A 19,570-nucleotide genomic window follows, 5' to 3' on the forward strand; every position below is an offset into this window, starting at 1 on the left:
CTGTGTTTTAGGGTAGCACTGATAGAACCTGCAGTTTTGTTTAAAATACTGTGTTTTAGGTGGTATAGAGCCTATATTTCTAACTCACTAGTTTTTAGCCATTGTGTCTGATTAGGTGGGGAAGGGAGGGGCTCTGTTTTACTTCTAAGGTTAATTGCATTATCTTTGGGACATTGCTGTGAACAAGGCTGCCCTGTAAACATCTAAAAGCTAAGTTACTCAGCATTTCATATTCTGCTCTTTTGACTGGTTTTCAGCATTATATCTGCTTAATTTCTCTTCTCCTCCCTGTTTCTTACTAAAAAAAATATAAAAAAGCACAAAAAAATCCTTCTCTTTCCTCTGTTAAATCTTATTTCCTCTTCCTGCATTTTTGTTTAAAATACTGTGTTTTAGGTGGTATAGAGCCTATATTTCTGGTGCCTGTGGCTCAGGGTGACTAAAGTAGGGAAAATCCTGTTATAAATCCTGTGTTTTAGGGTAGCACTGATAGAACCTGGAGTTTTGTTTAAAATACTGTGTTTTAGGTGGTATAGAGCCTATATTTCTGGTGCCTGTGGCTCAGGGTGACTAAAGTAGGGAAAATCTGTTATAAATCCTGTGTTTTAGGGTAGCACTGATAGAACCTGCAGTTTTGTTTAAAATACTGTGTTTTAGGTGGTATAGAGCCTATATTTCTGCCTTACTAGTAGTCTTACTTATAGTCCCACCAACCCCAGGGACCACTATTTATATATAGAGACCCATATAATCAGGACTACTCAAATCAAGTCACTTCACAACCAATCAAGATGACCTTTATTCTATGCAATCACTGTGGTGCTTTAATTCCAAGACATACTATTTGGAGGCTTAAGGCTTGCCCCATCTGTCTTCAACTTGCCAATATTAAGGAGGAGCTCAGCAAACTTAAACAGGAATTGAATACAATTAAAGCAGCTTCCATCACTCCACAAAATCATACCAACTTACCACCTCTACCTCAAAGAATAAAACAGCCCAGGAATAAATGGGTCACAGTAGGCTCAGGAAGACTGCGACATGTAACACAGAAACATCCACCTTCACTAATATTACCTCTACAGAATTCCTTCGCTCCACTAGTGCACTGCGATACTCAGGAAAACAGAAGGGAGGTGGGACTGGAACCAATGAAGGTAACTCAAGAGAACAAGCGCACCCTAAGTACAAATAAAAAAGCCAAAAACAGAAAACTATTACTGTTGGGGGATTCCATCATCAGAGGCATTAACCTTGGAACACAGGGCGAGGAGAACAAAATAGTGAAATGTCTTCCAGGATCCTCAGCTACCAGGAGTTCCAGGCAAATACTGAATTAAGGAAGAAACTAAGGATTTTAACACTGATGTTGTTATCCATCTGGGAACAAATGACCTGGCCAACAACTCCACACTTGCAGCACAGAAAGCTTTTCGGGAGCTTGGTGAGGGCGTGAAACCTTTTGTAAAGACTTTAGCTTTTTCTGAGATACTGCCTGCATATAGAAAAGGAGAGCAAAGAGTGAAAAACACAGAGGACTTTAATAGATGGCTCAGAGCCTGGTGTCATCAAGAAGGCTTCAGGTACATAGGAGGATGGGGAAATACATGGAAGGACAAGAAGCTATATTGCACTGATGGGCTACATATTACTACAGCAGGAAAAAGAAACCTTGCAGAGAAATTTAGACAATATTTTTCTAGGCATTTAAACTAGAAGGTGGGGGTGGTGTATGTACGAAGGACAATTATAGAGACCACCCCCGGCAAAAGAAAAGATGTGATAGTAGTAAAGGCTGCAACATAAGCAATATCAGCAACTCATTTCTTAGTATTGCAACGGAAAGTGAAACAACACAAAAATCCATTCAAAAAAGGAGATTATCGCTGAAAAATAGCTGGAAAGCGATGACCACAAATGCTCGCAGTCTAAGCAACAAAGTTCATGATCTGCAAGCCCTGATATTAGAGGCAGATCTAGATATTGTTGCTATCACAGAAACATGGTTCAGTGAATCACATGGATGGGATGCAAACATACCGGGATATAATCTTTTTAGGAAGGACAGAGATGGTCATAAAGGTGGAGGAGTAGCTCTCTATTTAAAGATCAATATCCAAGCGACCGAAATGCAAGGGACCTGGGGAGAGGAAGAAGCGATATGGATTGCTCTGAAAAGAGAAGATGGAACTTCTATCTACGTGGGTGTAGTCTACAGACCTCCGACTCAATCGCAGCAAATTGATAAGGATCTGATTGTGGATATCCAAAAGTTTGGAAGGAAAGAGGAGGTTCTGCTGTTGGGAGATTTCAACCTGCCGGATGCGGACTGGAATGTTCCGTCTGCGGAATCGGAAAGAAGTAGGGAGATTGTGGATGCCTTTCAAGAGGCTCTGCTCAGACAAATGGTGATGGAACCCACAAGGGAAAAAGCGATATTGGATCTGGTCCTCACAAATGGAGAGAGTATCTCTAATGTTCGAGTGGGTGCTCACCTGGGTAGTAGCGATCATCAAACGGTTTGGTTTGATATAACGGCTAAAGTGGAGAGCGGCCGCACGATACTTAAAGTCCTAGATTTCAAACGTACGGACTTTAATGCAATGGGAAAGTACCTGAAGAAAGAGCTGTTAGGATGGGAGGACATAAGAGAAGTGGAAAGACAGTGGTCTAAACTGAAAGGAGCGATAAAAATGGCTACGGACCTTTATGTGAAGAAAATCAATAAAAACAAGAGAAAAAGGAAGCCGATATGGTTCTCCAACCTAGTGGCTGAGAAAATAAAGGCGAAAGAGCTGACGTTCATGAAATATTAAAAAACCCAAGAAGAGGAGAGCAGAAAGGACTACAGGGTGAAACTGAAAGAAGCCAAGAGAGAGATACGTTTTGGTGAAGGCACAGGCGGAAGAACAAATGGCTAAAAATGTAAAAAAGGGAGATAAAAATTTTTTCAGATATATTAGTGAAAGGAGGAAGATAAAAAATGGAATTGCTAGGCTAAAAGATGCTGGGAACAAATATGTGGAGAGTGATGAGGAGAAAACAAATGTGCTAAACAAATACTTCTGTTCTGTGTTCACAGAAGAAAATCCTGGAGAAGGACCGAGATTGTCCAGCAAAGTTACACGAGAAAATGGAGTAGATTCTGCGCCGTTCACGGAGGAGGGTGTTTATGAGCAACTTGAAAAACTGAAGGTGGACAAAGCGATGGGACCAGACGGGATCCATCCCAGGATACTAAGGGAGCTCAGAGAGGTTCTGGCGAGTCCTATTAAAGACTTGTTCAACAAATCTCTGGAGACGGGAGTGATTCCTGGGGATTGGAGGAGAGCGGATGTGGTCCCTATTCATAAAAGTGGTCACAGGGATGAAGCAGGAAACTACAGGCCGGTGAGCCTCACTTCAGTTGTTGGAAAAATAATGGAAGTGTTGCTGAAAGAAAGGATAGTGTATTTCCTTGAATCTAATGGGTTACAGGATCCGAGGCAACATGGCTTTACAAAAGGTAAATCGTGCCAAACGAACCTGATTGAATTTTTTGATTGGTTAACCAGAGAGCTGGATCGAGGACATATGCTAGATGTAATTTACTTGGATTTCAGCAAAGCCTTTGATACAGTTCCTCATAGGAGGCTGTTGAACAAACTTGAAGGGCTGAAGTTAGGACCCAAAGTGGTGAACTGGGTCAGAAACTGGCTGTCGGACAGACGCCAGAGGGTGGTGGTTAATGGAAGTCGCTCGAAGGAAGGAAAGGTGACTAGTGGAGTCCCTCAGGGTTCGGTGCTGGGGCCAATCCTGTTCAATATGTATGTAAGTGACATTGCTGAAGGGTTAGAAGGAAAAGTGTGCCTTTTTGCAGATGATACCAAGATTTGTAACAGAGTAGACACCGAAGAGGGAGTGGAGAATATGAAAAAGGATCTGCAAAAGTTAGAGGAATGGTCTAATGCCTGGCAACTAAAATTCAATGCAAAGAAATGCAGAGTAATGCATTTGGGGATTAATAATAGGAAGGAACCGTATATGCTGGGAGGAGAGAAGCTGATATGCACGGACGGGGAGAGGGACCTTGGGGTGATAGTGTCCGAAGATCTAAAGGCGAAAAAACAGTGTGACAAGGCAGTGGCTGCTGCCAGAAGGATTCTGGGCTGTATAAAGAGAGGCGTAGTCAGTAGAAGGAAGAAGGTGTTGATGCCCCTGTACAGGTCATTGGTGAGGCCCCACTTGGAGTATTGTGTTCAGTTTTGGAGACCGTATCTGGCGAAAGACGTAAGAAGACTTGAGGCGGTCCAGAGGAGGGCGACGAAAATGATAGGAGGCTTGTGCCAGAAGACGTATGAGGAGAGACTGGAAGCCCTGAATATGTATACCCTAGAGGAAAGGAGAGACAGGGGAGATATGATTCAGACGTTCAAATACTTAAAGGGTATTAACGTAGAACAAAATCTTTTCCAGAGAAAGGAAAATGGTAAAACCAGAGGACATAATTTGAGGTTGAAGGGTGGTAGATTCAGGGGCAATGTTAGGAAATTCTACTTTACGGAGAGGGTAGTGGATGCCTGGAATGCGCTCCCGAGAGAGGTGGTGGAGAGTAAAACTGTGACTGAGTTCAAAGAAATGTGGGATGAACACAGAAGATTTAGAATCAGAAAATAATATTAAATATTGAACTAGACCAGTTACTGGGCAGACTTACGGTCTGTGTCTGTGTATGGCCGTTTGGTAGAGGATGGGCAGGGGAGGGCTTCAATGGCTGGGAGGGTGTAGATGGGCTGGAGTAAGTCTTAACAGAGATTTCGGCAGGTGGAACCCAAGCATAGTACCGGGTAAAGCTTTGGATTCTTGCCCAGAAATAGCTAAGAAGAAAAAAAAAATTTTTTTAAATTGAATCAGGTTGTGCAGACTGGATGGACCATTCGGGTCTTTATCTGCCGTCATCTACTATGTTACTATGTTTTGTTTTGTTTTTAATTGAAACTTATGGACAGAATCTGCTTGCATAGTGAAAAAGGACCTGTAGTAGTTGTATAGAAAAAGACCAGTGGCTGCAGTTTCAGAAAGATCACTGGAGTTCCAATAAAAATAATGGAAAAAAAACAACAACCAGACGCAAACGTTATCCCAGGACAAACAGGCAGCTATTCTTGACTGATGGGTGACGGCACCGACGGAGCCCCGGTACGGACACTTTTAGAGTGATTGCACTCTAAGAACTTGGAAAGTTCTGGTAGGCCGCACCGCGCACGCGCGAGTGCCTTCCCGCCCAACAGAGGCGCGCGGTCCCCAGTTTTCTAGTTTCCGCGGAGCTAAGAAGACGCACGTTTCAACGGCTGTTGAACTTTTTCTAATTTTTTCGCCTTCCCGCTCGCGTAAACTCCTTGGGAAATATTGTTCCCTCTTTTTATTTATTTTCCTTGTAAAAAAAAACAAAAAAAACCCCCAAATTTTGGTTTTTCTTCCATTTTTTCGTTTCGCCCCAGCGGGGCCTGCTGCCACCATCGAGGCCTCGGCCTTCGATTTGGCAGAAGCCGTGTTTACGTTCATGCCCCCCCAACCCGGCTTTAAAATGTGCCAGCGGTGCGCGAGGCCTATTTCTAACTCTGACCCGCACAACTGGTGCTTGCAGTGCCTCGGACCTGACCATCGGGCGTCCACCTGCACACGCTGTGCCACTTTCCAGAAAAGAACCCTTAAAAACCGTCAAATTCAGCAACGGTTGTTATTCGGTACCGACATGTCGGACTCGGCGGCACCGGTCCCTACTTCGACACCGACGCAGTCGGCACCCGTCTCGTCGACGCCGCACGATACCGCGTCGGCGTCGCACCAGTCAGGTAAGCCGGCTAAGAAGCCTTCCCCGCTGGAGCGTCCTCCGGTCAAAGTAGCAGAGAGCCCAATCCTGCCGACCGCGAGGCGCCCACGGAAGCGCTCCGCTCCGATAGAGGTAAGCCCCTCGACATCGGGTTCCTCTTCGGAGTGTAGAGCGGCACCCAAGGTACCGCAGAAGAGAAAAGCGGTACCGGTGCCTTCTTTAGATGAGCGCATTGCTGCCGTCTTACAAGTGCAATTGGAGAATCAGTTAAAGCAACTCCTTCCTGCACTACTGGTACCAAACCTTCCGGTACCGGTCCGGTGTGAGCCATCGGTGCCGATAGTTCCACAGCCCATGCTCTCGGCTTCCTCTTTGTCGGCACCGACACAGTCTACTTCCATGCCAGTCTTAGCACCGGAGTCGACTGCTCAGCATCAGGCTGTTCAGACATCGGCACCGGTGCAACTGCAATCTCCCGGTACCGTCTCTATGAGATCAGGAAAATCGGTACGCAAATCCCGACACCTAGATCCCTCCACTCCGGAATCTCGACGCAGTTTTCAAATTCGAGACCCTGATCTGTGGGGTGATTCAGAAGACCCTATGCTCTCTGAAGGGGAATGTTCATCTGGTGATGAGGATCCTTCTACTTTAGATCCATCCTCTAGACCAGATGTAACTTCATTTTCATCCTTTTTAAAAGAGATGTGTGACTCTCTCTCTATTCCCTTGGAGGCTGAGTCGAAAAAATCCAAAGCTTTTCTTGAAGCACTGGATTTTGACCAACCTCCAAGGGAATATCTCAAGTTACCTCTCCATGATATCTTGAGAGAAACTTTTTACAAGAATTTGGAGACACCCTTGACTATCCCTGGAGCACCTCGCAAATTAGACTCCTTATACAAGGTCATCCCAATTCCTGGGTTTGACAAACCACAGCTCCCACATGAGTCCCTATTGGTTGAATCCACTCTAAAAAAATCCACGGGAGCTAGTGTGTACGCCTCAGTCCCTCCTGGCAGAGAGGGAAAGGCCATGGACAAATTTGGCAAACGGCTATACCAAAATGCCATGTTAGCCAACAGGTCAGGGAATTATGCATTCCACTTCTCCTTTTATCTTAAACATCTCGTTCAAGATCTAACTGCTTTTGAGAAGTACCTCCCTGACCGTAAAAAATCTGCTTTTCGCCACACTACTTCATCACTGTTGCAGCTTAGGAAGTTCATGGTCAGGTTGATATATGACACCTTTGAGCTGACCTCTCGGGCCACAGCTATGTCGGTGGCTATGCGTCGACTGGCGTGGCTCAGAGTGTCAGAACTGGATGTCAATCATCAAGATCGACTGGCTAATGCACCGTGCCTGGGGGATGAGCTGTTTGGAGAATCCATGGACTCCACCACTCAAAAGTTGTCGGCACATGAAACTAGGTGGGATACTCTCCTCAAAACCAAAAAGAAAACCCCACCTTCCAGGCCTTTTCGCCAGCAGTTGGCCTACCAACGTAGATTTGTTGCTCGTCCTTTGCCACAAGCCCCGCAGCAACCCAGACGTCAGCGGCAACAACAGAGGCCAGCTGCTAGACCAGCTCAGCAGCAACAACAGGTGAAGCCTCCCCCTTCACAAAAATCCACTCAACCCTTTTGACTTAGTTCTCCAGGACATAGCCGGTCTCCATCCTGCTGCCCATCTTCCGCAGCCCATAGGAGGACGCCTTACTCTCTTCATAAGCCGTTGGGAATCCATCACCTCGGACCAGTGGGTCCTCAACATCGTCCGCCACGGCTACTCTCTCAACTTTCAGACTCTTCCGGGCCAAAGTATTCCAAAAGAGTCTGCTTTGAACTCTCCTCAGTCCTCCCTCCTTCTTCAGGAAGTTCAATCCCTCCTCCTTCTGAACGCCATAGAGGAAGTTCCTCTAGATCAAAAGGGGCAGGGATTCTACTCACGTTATTTCCTAGTCCCCAAAAAAACAGGAGATCTCAGACCCATTCTAGATCTTCGGGACCTCAACAAATGCTTGGTCAAAGAGAAATTCAAAATGTTGTCTCTGGCCACTCTTTACCCCCTTCTCAATCAAGGCGACTGGCTATGCTCCCTCGATCTCAAAGAAGCATACACTCACATACCGATCGATCTAGCCTCCAGGAAGTATCTCCGCTTCATGATCAATCGTTGTCACTACCAGTACAAGGTACTGCCCTTCGGTCTTGCCTCCTCTCCAAGAGTGTTCACCAAATGCCTGATTGTGGTGGCTGCTTTTCTTCGTACCCACCACCTTCAGGTGTTTCCTTATCTGGACGATTGGTTGATCAAGGCCAATGCACCTCAGACAGTTCTCACGGCCACCAACCAGACCATTCTGTTTCTCCGTTTGCTGGGATTCGAGATCAATCTACCCAAATCTCATCTCATCCCCACTCAGAGACTTCAATTCATTGGAGCAGTCTTAGACACAGTCCTCATGAGAGCGTTCCTACCGTCCAACCGTCTTCTCATGCTTCAATTTCTATGTCAACAGGTGCTTCTACAGGCGTCCATCTCTGCCAAGCGCATGATGGTTCTCTTGGGTCACATGGCGTCTACAGTTCATGTCACCCCTTTTGCACGTCTTCACCTACGCACCCCTCAATGGACCCTAGCCAACCAGTGGTCCCAAGCGATGGATCCCTGCTCACGACACATATCTGTAACATCATCTCTTCGTCAGTCTCTACAATGGTGGTTGATATCCTCAAATCTATCCAGAGGTCTTCTGTTCCATCTACCTCCCCATCAACTGGTTATCACCACCGACGCCTCCCCTTATGCCTGGGGAGCTCATTTGAACGAGTTCCAAACTCAGGGACTTTGGACAGCCCAGGAAAAGAGGCATCACATCAATTTCCTGGAACTCAGAGCGATGTTTTATGCCCTCAAGGCCTTCCAACATCTCCTCTTTCCTCAAGTTCTCTTGCTGTGCACAGACAATCAGGTTGCGATGTACTACATCAACAAGCAGGGTGGGACGGGCTCTCGCCCCTTGTGCCAGGAAGCCCAGAAGATCTGGACTTGGGCCATAAATCACCATCTATTCCTGAAAGCTATCTACATTCAGGGAGAACAGAATTGCTTGGCGGACAAGCTCAGCAGAGTTCTCCAGCCTCACGAGTGGACACTCGATCCTCTCACTCTACAGTCCATCTTCACTCAGTGGGGCACTCCTCAGATAGACCTCTTTGCAGCCCCTCACAATCACCAGCTGCCCCTCTTCTGCTCCAGACTCTACACTCCTCACCGTCTGGCAGCGGATGCATTTCTCCTCGACTGGTCCAATCTGTTTCTGTATGCTTTCCCTCCTCTGCCTCTCATGTTGAGAACCTTGTTCAAGCTCAAGAGGGAACGAGCCACCATGATTCTGATTGCTCCAAGGTGGCCCAGGCAACATTGGTTCTCCCTTCTACTTCAACTCAGTTCCAGGGAACCTTTTCTTCTTCCACTGTTTCCTTCTCTGCTTACACAACAGCAGGAGACCCTTCTACATCCCAACCTCCAGTCTCTGCACCTGACAGCTTGGTATATCTCGGGCTGACTTCTCATGATACACTTTTATCTCAGCCTGTTCGTTCAATTCTGGATGCCTCCAGGAAACCTGCCACTCTGCAATGTTACCATCAGAAGTGGACACGTTTTTCTTCCTGGTGTTTCCTCCTCCAACATAATCCCACTTCCCTTGCAGTGGAGACTTTGTTGGATTATCTCCTTTCTTTGTCTGACTCTGGCCTCAAGTCTTCTTCAGTCAGAGTCCACTTAAGTGCTATTGCAGCGTTTCATGAGCCAGTCCATGGAAAGCTCCTCTCAGCTCATCCCCTGGTGTCCAGGTTCATGCGGGGTCTTTTCAATGTTAAACCACCTCTTAAAGCCCCTCCTGTTATCTGGGATCTTAATGTGGTTCTTTCCGTCTTAATGAAGCCTCCATTTGAACCTTTGGCTACTACCACTTTCAAGTTTCTCACTTGGAAGGTACTTTTCCTCATCGCCCTTACCTCTGCCAGGAGGGTCAGTGAGCTACATGCACTAGTTGCAGATCCACCTTTTACGGTCTTTCATCATGACAAGGTGGTCCTGCGTACACATCCAAAGTTTCTCCCTAAGGTTGTCTCCGACTTCCATCTCAACCAATCCATTGTTCTGCCTGTCTTCTTTCCAAAACCTCATTCTCATTCTGGAGAACAGGCTCTGCATACTTTGGACTGTAAGAGGGCTCTCGCTTACTATCTTGAGCGTACAAAACCCCACAGATCAGCTCCTCAGCTTTTTCTGTCCTTTGATCCGAATAAATTGGGACGTCCTGTTTCTAAACGTACGTTGTCTAATTGGCTGGCAGCGTGCATTTCATTCTGTTATGCTCAGACCGGACTGACACTGGAAGGTTCTGTCACAGCCCATAAAGTCCGAGCTATGGCAGCGTCTGTAGCTTTCCTCCGGTCCACGCCCATTGAGGAAATCTGCAAGGCTGCCATTTGGTCCTCAGTTCATACTTTTACATCTCATTATTGTCTGGACGCATTTTCCAGACGGGATGGACACTTCGGCCAATCTGTTTTGCAAAATTTGTTTTCCTAATGGCCAACCTTCCCTCCATCCCTCTTTTTGTTAGCTTGGAGGTCACCCATCAGTCAAGAATAGCTGCCTGCTTGTCCTGGGATAAAGCACAGTTACTTACCGTAACAGGTGTTATCCAGGGACAGCAGGCAGATATTCTTGCGTCCCTCCCACCTCCCCGGGTTGGCTTCTTAGCTGGCTTATCATAACTGGGGACTGCGCGCCTCTGTCGGGCGGGAAGGCACTCGCGCGTGCGCGGTGCGGCCTACCAGAACTTTCCAAGTTCTTAGAGTGCAATCACTCTAAAAGTGTCCGTACCGGGGCTCCGTCGGTGCCGTCACCCATCAGTCAAGAATATCTGCCTGCTGTCCCTGGATAACACCTGTTACGGTAAGTAACTGTGCTTTTTAGTATATATTTGTCTGTAAGGCGAATAAATTTAATTTTACTCCCCATCCTATTTTTTTTTTTTATGCCTTGGGTTTTTTTTAACCAAAAAGTACGTGTTTGACAGAAAGCTATATATTATGTTAGATATGTTATATATATCTTTAACTTGGCAGAGAAGAGCAGTTTTTCATTTAAGTAATTTTTTCTGGATAGATCATTTTATATGTGTGTTACACACATGGAGAATTATGTGAAATACTAGTGTTTAAGCCCGTTACATTAACGGATGCTAGAATAGATTAGTCTGATCTAGTATGGTTATTCTTCTTATGTCTTACCCCCATATTCAGGCTTCCATTTCCCCATTACCTATTTCCACCAACTTAAAAATCTGTCCCCTTTCTCTGTCCTTCACCTCCATAGAACTCCCTCTATTCCCCCTTTCCTCATCAACCTTTGCTTCTGCATCTTCACTTATTCCAGACCCTATCTTCAGCCCCTTTCTCTCATATGTCCCCTTTTTAGTCCTCAGCTTAAGTTCCAGTCCTTTTCTCTCACATGCCCCCTTTTGTAGCCCCCTTCTCCCACCTCCCCCTTTTTTCATCCCCAGCTCCATTTGCTTTTTATAGTCCCAACCCCCTTCTCATACCTGCTCTTCCAGCCCTCAGTTCTAGTCCCTTATCACACCTGTCTTCCTTTTCAGCCCCCAAATCCAGACCCCTTCTCTCGCAACTCACCTTTTGCAATCCCAAGCTCCAGCCCTCTTCGCCAAACTGTCTTCTTTTAACAGATAGGTATGGTTACAGTGGGTTACTTGAAATTTTGATCCTTGCATTTATTGTTTGCAGTAATTTTAATTTTTGCTTTCAGAGAATGTAGAGACTCCTTAACTGCTGGTGACATGTAGTATGTAGGACCCTTCCCACCTCTTTCTTTGCTCTGTTGTACAGATTGTCTCTTGGATAAAGATTTTCATGCTATTTCACCAATTGAGTACAGCAGACTTAATATTCAATTAGACTTTGCCTACTGTCCAGCTCTGAGCTTCTCAAGAGGCCTCTTTCCTTGAATGTGTCCTCACTATTAATTCAGAGACTACTTCTCTCTCTCTCTTCTGATACTTTTCTGTCTTTATTAGACTTTGAGTTTCAAAAAGCAAGGACCAAGTATTGTGTGTGTCTGGGAGCACTATACTAAACACAATAACTACTAATATAGTGCCAAGTTCTCTATATGGCACTGGAAAAATTGTTACAAAAAACCCCCCAACAACTTGCCTAGCGCTATTCTATAAGTCATGCCTAAAGTTATGCACGGTTTATAGGCTGAAGCTTTGGAGACTAAAGCAGCAAAGATGCACATTTAATGGCCCTAAAGAAGTGGCAGTTGAGCCACGAAACCTGGGCCCTCATAGGGTTTTTTATTTATTTATTTTTTTTGTTTCCTGGCACTGTGGTGCCAGTCCTGTTGGTGCCTCTTGGCAATTCCCCGGCCCCACTCCCCCCAGAGTTCCTGCTGCTGCCACCAATGCCACTGATGCTGCTCTTTCTCCGCCGTCACCTCTCGGCAGTTCCCTGGCCCCACTCCCCTCAGAGTTCCTGCTGCCAGTGCCGCTGTTGCTGCTCCTCCGCCGCCATCCATTGGCCCGGGCTGCTTCTGTCGCTGCCGCCCTTCTGCGCTCCGGAGGCCCCGGGCATTTCCTTGGCACCAGCAGCGCAAGGAACTCCCTCACTCTCGCAGCCGCTTGCTTTCCCGTCAGGAACTTCTTGGGTATTTTTCTTTCATTTGAAATTCACAGATTCCTTTCTTTAATGGCGGCCGTAGGGACAGCTTGGCCTTTTGCCTATTGTACTGCGCATGCATTTTAATGTGGCACGGAGTTTCAAGTGCGCATGTGCTACTAAGGGTTTTATTATAGTAGATAATAGAAAGCATTTAAGCATTATATCTGTTGAGAATCCTATCCTATTTTCAAATCCTATATTGTTGTTAAGACCATGCAGCATTTTGATATCTTTTTTGGAGACACATCATAGGCTTTCCTGGTCTAGTTTCATAGAATAGAGGAAAGGGGGAAACAGACTTTCAAATGAATTTAATGAAAATTTTAACTAAACATAACTATTTGTAAGAACAAAATGAATTATATGTGATTTAATAATAAATTATTAATGTACTAGTGTTTTAGCCCGTTACATTAACAGGTGCTAGAGTAGATGTCTGTCTGTCTGTTTTGTTTTGTTTTTTTTAATTTGTCTCTCACTCCTTGGACGCTGTCATTCTTTCTGTCTGTGTCTTTCCCTGGCCCCCTGTCTGTCTATCTTTATTTCTAACTCTATCCTCTTCCCTCAATCCTGCATGTGGCCTTTTTTCTTTCTCCTCCCCACTTCCTTCCAACGTCTGCTCCCCCTGTCCTCCACACTTCCATTCGGTGTGTCTCCCTCTCTGTACCCCTTCCTTCTACTGTTCACCTGTCTTGCCCCTCTCTTCTCTTTCCATCCAGTGTCCGCCCTCTCTCTCTCTCTGTTCCATATGGCCTCTCTCCATCTCCTCCTTCCTTTTCCCTTGGTCTGGCATACCTTCCTCCTTCCTTGCAAGCCATTCTCTCCCCCTCGGCTCCCTTTCCTCATTTAATTACTTCATTGGTCAGCAGCAGCATTCACAATTCATTGCTGTTGCTGGCTTCAGGTCTTTCTCTCTGGCCGGTCCTGTCTTCGTGAAAACAGGAAGTAGGCAGGACCGGCCAGAGAGGAAGGCCTGAAGCCAGCAACAGCAGCGAATTGTAAACGCTGCTGTTGCCTGAAGCATCCGAGGCAGACCCTTCTCTCCCAGCGAAATGACTTTAATATCAAACCTCCCTCCAGCGTTGGCAGCCGCAGCACGCTAAACAGGCTGCTTCGCGGCTTTCTTCTGCCGTTGAGTCCCTCTGTCGCGTCATTGATGATGACGCGGCAGAGGAGCTCAACTGCAGGAGAAAGCCCGAAGCAGCCTGTTTAGCGTGCTGCGGCTGCCAACGCTGGAGGGAAGTTTGTGCCGGTATGTGCAGAACCGGTATGTCCCTCCCCCTCCAGTACGTGGCGCATCCTCCCACGATCCTGGGTCGGCCACACGCTTGTGCTGGGGACTGGTACAGTCCAGTCCTTCCGGCGAGTGTAGGGAAGTGCTGGGGATTCGCGCATGCGCACTCATGCGGCCACGGAACTACTGATCATGGAAGCACGCAAATAGGAGTGCGCATGCGCGAGTTAGCCTTTTATTATATAGGATTTTAATCAACTACTTTAAAAGTAATATTACTTATTTCCTTTCTAAATATTTTAATAAATTTTTGGTGGACATATAAATTATACAGATATCAGTCTTTCAAGTTATGTATAAATACATCCATAGGATTCTTAAAAAAACAAATTTATAGACTTTATATATTTATAGACTTTATTTATATATATATATATATATATATATATATACATATTTATTATATTTTTTAAGAAGATTTATTTGGGATATTGAAAAATGAATTAAAAGTTTAACCTTAAAAAAAAATGTAATTAAGGTATATAGAATGAATTAAATGTTTAAAGTTAAAAAATGAATTAAGTTTTTATCTAAGTAAGACACATAAATAATAAAGGGCTCCTTTTACAAAGGTGCGGTAGTGGTTTAACACATGTAATAGTGCGCGCTAAACTTCCAGCTGCGTTAGCTGCTACCGCCTCTTGAGCAGGCAGTAGTTTTTTGGCTAGCGCGGGGATTAGTGTATGATTAAAAGTCATGTGTGCTGAAGCCGCTATCGCGGCTTCGTAGAAGGAGCCCAAGCTTTACCATATTTTCACTCTTATACCGCGCACCCATGTAAAATGCGCACACGGGTATAGCGCGCGGGGAACACAAATTTATGTAAAGAAATTTTTATATACCGCGCACACCCGTATACCGCGCATGCCGCCCCGACTCTCCCGTCGCCGCCCGACTCTCCTTTCGCCCGCCCCGACTCTCCTCTGGCCAATCGACTCTCCTTTCGGCCGCCCCGACTCTCCTCTCCCCCTTGAAGTCCTGTCCCCACCCTGAAAGCCTGATGCCCCCCCCGACCTTTCTATTCACCCCCCCGCAGGACCGTTCGCACCCCCACCCCAAAGGACCGCTCGCACTCGCACCCCGAAGGACCGCTCGCACCCCCACAGCCTCCCCACCCACCCCCATCATGGAGAAGCTCCTACCATTGTCCTAATGCTTCCTCTGCCGGCGGTCCCGGCCCTTCTGTGAGCCCTGTGTCTGCTGCTTCCTCTTCCGGCGGTCCCAGCCCTTCTGTGAGGCCTGCGTTTGCTGCTTCCTCTTCCGGCGGTCCTGGCCCTTCTGTGAGCCCTGCGCTGCTTCCTCTTCCGGCGGTCCTGCCCTTTCTCTGACGTCAGAGAAAGGGCGGGACCGCCGGAAGAGGAAGCAGCGCAGGCGCAGGGCTCGCAGAAGGGCCGGGACCGCCAGAAGAGGAAGCAGCAGATGCAGGGCTCACAGAAGGGCCGGGATTGCCGGCAGAGGAAGCAGCAGGACAACGGTAGGAGCTTCTCCATGATGGAGGGGGGGGGGAGGCTGTGGGGGTGCGAGTGGTCCTTCGGGGTGCGAGTGCGAGCGGTCCTTCGGGGTGGGGGTGCGAGCGGTCCTGCGGGGTGAATCTGATGTCGGGGGGGGGGGGGGCTATGTAAAAAAAAAGTTGTAAAACGCGCTCACGCCTATAACGCGCATGGTTATGCACAGTTTGTAAAATCGTGTATAACGTGCGCGTTATATGCGTGAAAATACAGTAATTAGCATCTAAATAGATTGGTAGGAGGTGGTGGACATAGATGTTTAGAATGAAATACAAGACAGGATCCTGGAATGGTATATTTCATAAGAGGTTCCAAAGACTGATATTTGTATAATTTATGATATGTCTACCACAAATTTATTAAAATATTTAGAAAGGAAATAAGAAATATTACTTTTAAAGTAGTTGTTTAAAATACATTAATTTATTATTAAATCACATATAATTCATTTTGTTCTTACAAATAGTTATGTTTAGTTAAAATTTTCATTAAATTCATTTGAAAGTCTGAATCCCCCTTTTTCCTCTCTTCTCTGATGAAAACGTTTTGATATAAGGGGTCAATATTCTTTAAGGCTTTTTTCTTATAATACTAGTTCCATAGAATAGCAGCTGGGAGGGATTTGAACTAAATGTTTTCTATAGGTAATATAATTCTTCTAATGCTGCTGCTTTATTTTCTAGAAATGGCTGAAGAGGAAATGGCTATGGATCTAGCACCAAGAAATGACAACATAGCTCAGTCTAACTTAAGTCTGTATGAAGAAAATACTGCTGGCATTGAAATAGCATCTTTCCCTGTTCAAGGGTTAGAGCATATGACTGTAATTCTTGCTGAAGAGGAAACTAGGTCAATTGTGGATTCTTCAACTAACATAACCACTGTCCTGACAGATGAGATACCAGGAGCAATGGAAGGCAATGAGCAGGGCATCCAAGGTGTGCAGCTGCAGCGAACACTGAGGGCAAATCCCCGTCAGCAGCGAAGAGCTAGGGGGGCACGGAGATCTGCTAGTACCAGGTAGTGGCACTTGGTGTGTGTATACAAGGGAGCTCACAAACCTGCCAGCCAGTCAGGCAGGATATCAACATGCATGCATCTTCAAGATCCAGTCTTAAATCATTTTAATATGCATTTGATAATAGGTAATATGCATTCTGTATCGCTTGATAGACCGGTATAGTTCCTTACGGATGGGTATTATACCTCACTGCTACCAGCAGGTGGAGACTGAGATCAAAACTTGTATATTAGTACAGCTTCCCCTCTTCTAATCCAGTCTTCCTCAGTCTCTGGTAGCAGGTGGTAAGGCTAATTTTGGCTCCCCTCTTAGCCCTGTTGGAACTTTGGTTTTGGACTCCTGGTTCCCCTTTTGTGCCGGATAGAGCTTGGACGGGTCCTGTTTGAAGATCCGTCCGATCTCGGGGGTGTTAAACCCGGCAGGTCTCGTGCTGGGTCCCTCTCCCCACCTTCCTCCACCTCCCCATATTTTTGTAGAGGTGCCTCAGCTGGCGGCCTGGCTCCCTGGTTGGTCAGCCCTCCAGCTTTGAGAGCCGTGGAGTCTGTTTTGTTAAAAAAAAAAAACAACAAACAAACCCCAATAAAACAAAATCCTGAGGTGTGCTGGTCTAAAGGGCTAAATTCCCTTTATAACTGCTTTTTTTCTGTGTTTTTCTTATATAACCGGCACTTTTCTTGCAGCTAGGGCGGTTTTCAGCACAATGAGCACTTTTAAAGGGAAAAAGTGCTCATTGTGCTCCAGACGCTGAGCATGGGGCATTGACGCCATTTGTGAAAGCTTCAGGTTTGAAAATAATTCTACATGCAAAATGACACCAGCGCAAGGTTTTAAAATTATAACCAGGATTTATTGAATTATTGGTTCTATTTTCCCATTATTAGATCAAAAGAATAGCATAATTGCTTACGTTGCGCTCATGGGAGATCATCATCGTGGCCAAAGACTGGCCTTCTCACAATGGTCTCGTTTTTCTATCTCATTACAGTCTATTATATAACTTTTGGTTTAGTGACATCATCAAGTTTGACGACCAATAACATTTCTATGGGTGGTCTCAAAGTTTAGACAAAGAAACATTCCTCCATGTTTAAAAGTTAGTCAAAGTTTCAGATGATTTCTGAATTAACATTAACATTCAAAAGAATTCACAATTATTAACATGGTAAATTCTCAGTCCTTCCATGCTGACAAGTTCTGAGCCTTAAAGAAAAAGAACTCCTAAGCTGACATTCAAATTGCACAGCCTTACACAGAAATCTTACTCAGGAGAAAGAGGGGGGGTTAAATCCCCCTCTCCTCTTCCTGAAGCATGGGCTTTCAATGCCCCCCTTTTCCCTATTCTTGGGACTGACTCTAATCATTTCCAGATGTTGTGCTTAAGAGTTTTTCTTAATGTTTTTGTTTATAAAACCATTTATATAAACCATTTATATTTTACATTCATGTCACCACATTCATGGGCCCCAAACATTCATAATTTCATTCATATCTTGGCCATTCATACTTCATACATTTTATATCTCAGTTTGGAATATGGAATCTAATATGCTTTTTTTCCTAACTGGTCTAAGCACATCTGTTTTCAATTAGAACCACGAGGCTAAAGGCGGGAAGCTGAACAAAGAACAGAAACTATTCACTGGCACAAGATGGTGACCTAAGACAGGACAGTTATAGCACATACAAAAGAACCTCCATGTAATCATGTAATCATGATTTCCACCATGATTTAGCTTCAACAGCAAAGTACACAAAAAACACCATTCTTTTCCTTATATTAATCTTTAGTGTGTTTTTTCTTCTGGCCTTAGCTACATTATATTTAAATGTTTTATTCACCTGTTTTTCGTACGCTTCTATTTGGGCGTGGTCCTTAACTAACACAGATGTTTGTCTAACTAGAATTACCCAGAACCATATGAAAAACTGGCGCTACAAAAATACTGCACTATCATGCTTCTGACCTCAATATCGTCCCATTAAACAGCACCCCCTGCTGGCCACGAGCCACTACTCCTCAATCCCCTCTTGGATATTACTGAATTTATGAAGTAATATTCAGAATTGAGCTCGTGGTCTTATCTGTGGCGCTGGGGTTCACTCAGGGTACGGTTCTTCTTATGGATCAGTGTGTCTGTGCAAGTATATTCTTTTAAATGCCAATTAGATAGCAAAAGCCAGAAAAATGTACTACCTAGGCCTGCAACGGCAGGTGCCTAGAAGATCTTACCCAAAGTGTACTTGAATTCTCTAGTGAGAATGCAAGCAAATCCCATCCACTATTCTAGATAAAACCCATCTAAGTGTACATTTATGTAAGTTGCTGTCTAAAACCATATCATATAGGAAACTTACCATTCCAGTGGTAGTTAGACAGTCAGTGTCTGTTCTAGGTGCAAGTACAGTCCTAGAGCAGAGACTAACCTAGTGTCTGTTGTTTTATTCATAGAGGTATTCATGAAACTCCAGTACTTTTAAAGTTTAAAAAGTCAGAAATTTAGAGAAAGTATAGCTAAAGAAAAATAGAACCCTAGATTTCCCTAAGATAAAGAGAACCTCAGTATTACCTAATTTAATTAGTCCCTATGCTCAAAAGTGTTATGTTATAACACCTTGGAATTATATCAATAAAGTGTAAAATAATGTACAGTGTTAAGAAAACCCAAATATATGCTTAATATGGAAATGTACTCATGTGCAGATAATGCATGCACATCAGATATAAGTTTTCTTTTTCTGTGTGTGTTGCAGGAACTCATTTCTCAAATTTAAATTAAAATCATTAAAAGGACTGATGATATCAGCTGTTAAACCCAATTAAACAATATTGTGGCACTGTGTTACAGCTTAGAAGCTGCCACTGTGTATAGAAATACAGTCATATGAAATAAAATTTAAAATACAGGATAAACAAAATATTTTCTGAGAACAATGCATGAAGACAATGATAAAGAAAATACAGTTATTAATACAATATCAGAATAAGTCTATGAAATTATGCAAAAGCATAATTAAAGTTCAGAAGCCTAATTCAAATGAAGTGATTTAAAGTAACATGGTTTAAGATAAAGTCTGTTTTTTCTCGTTCAAAATTTTTTTATATGAGTCCAGAAATGTCTTTTGCAAATAGTTTTAGCAACTTGTAAGGTCGGAGTCTCTAAATTAATTTCAGTG

The 19,570-nt window shown here is 44.7% G+C and overlaps 1 protein-coding gene across 6 annotated transcripts in view; it reads left to right on the top strand.

Moving 5' to 3' along the window:
- Positions 1–19,570, top strand: part of RFWD3 (ring finger and WD repeat domain 3) — a 395,707-nt gene that overhangs the window by 122,423 nt on the left and 253,714 nt on the right. For all 6 annotated transcript variants that reach the window (XM_033942519.1, XM_033942524.1, XM_033942520.1 and 3 more), the window contains one exon: positions 16,059–16,395. In XM_033942519.1, the coding sequence (XP_033798410.1) occupies positions 16,059–16,395 (337 nt within the window). The remainder of the gene's footprint in view (positions 1–16,058; positions 16,396–19,570) is intronic.

Source organism: Geotrypetes seraphini, chromosome 4, assembly GCF_902459505.1.
Source record: "Geotrypetes seraphini chromosome 4, aGeoSer1.1, whole genome shotgun sequence".
NCBI lineage: Eukaryota > Metazoa > Chordata > Amphibia > Gymnophiona > Dermophiidae > Geotrypetes > Geotrypetes seraphini.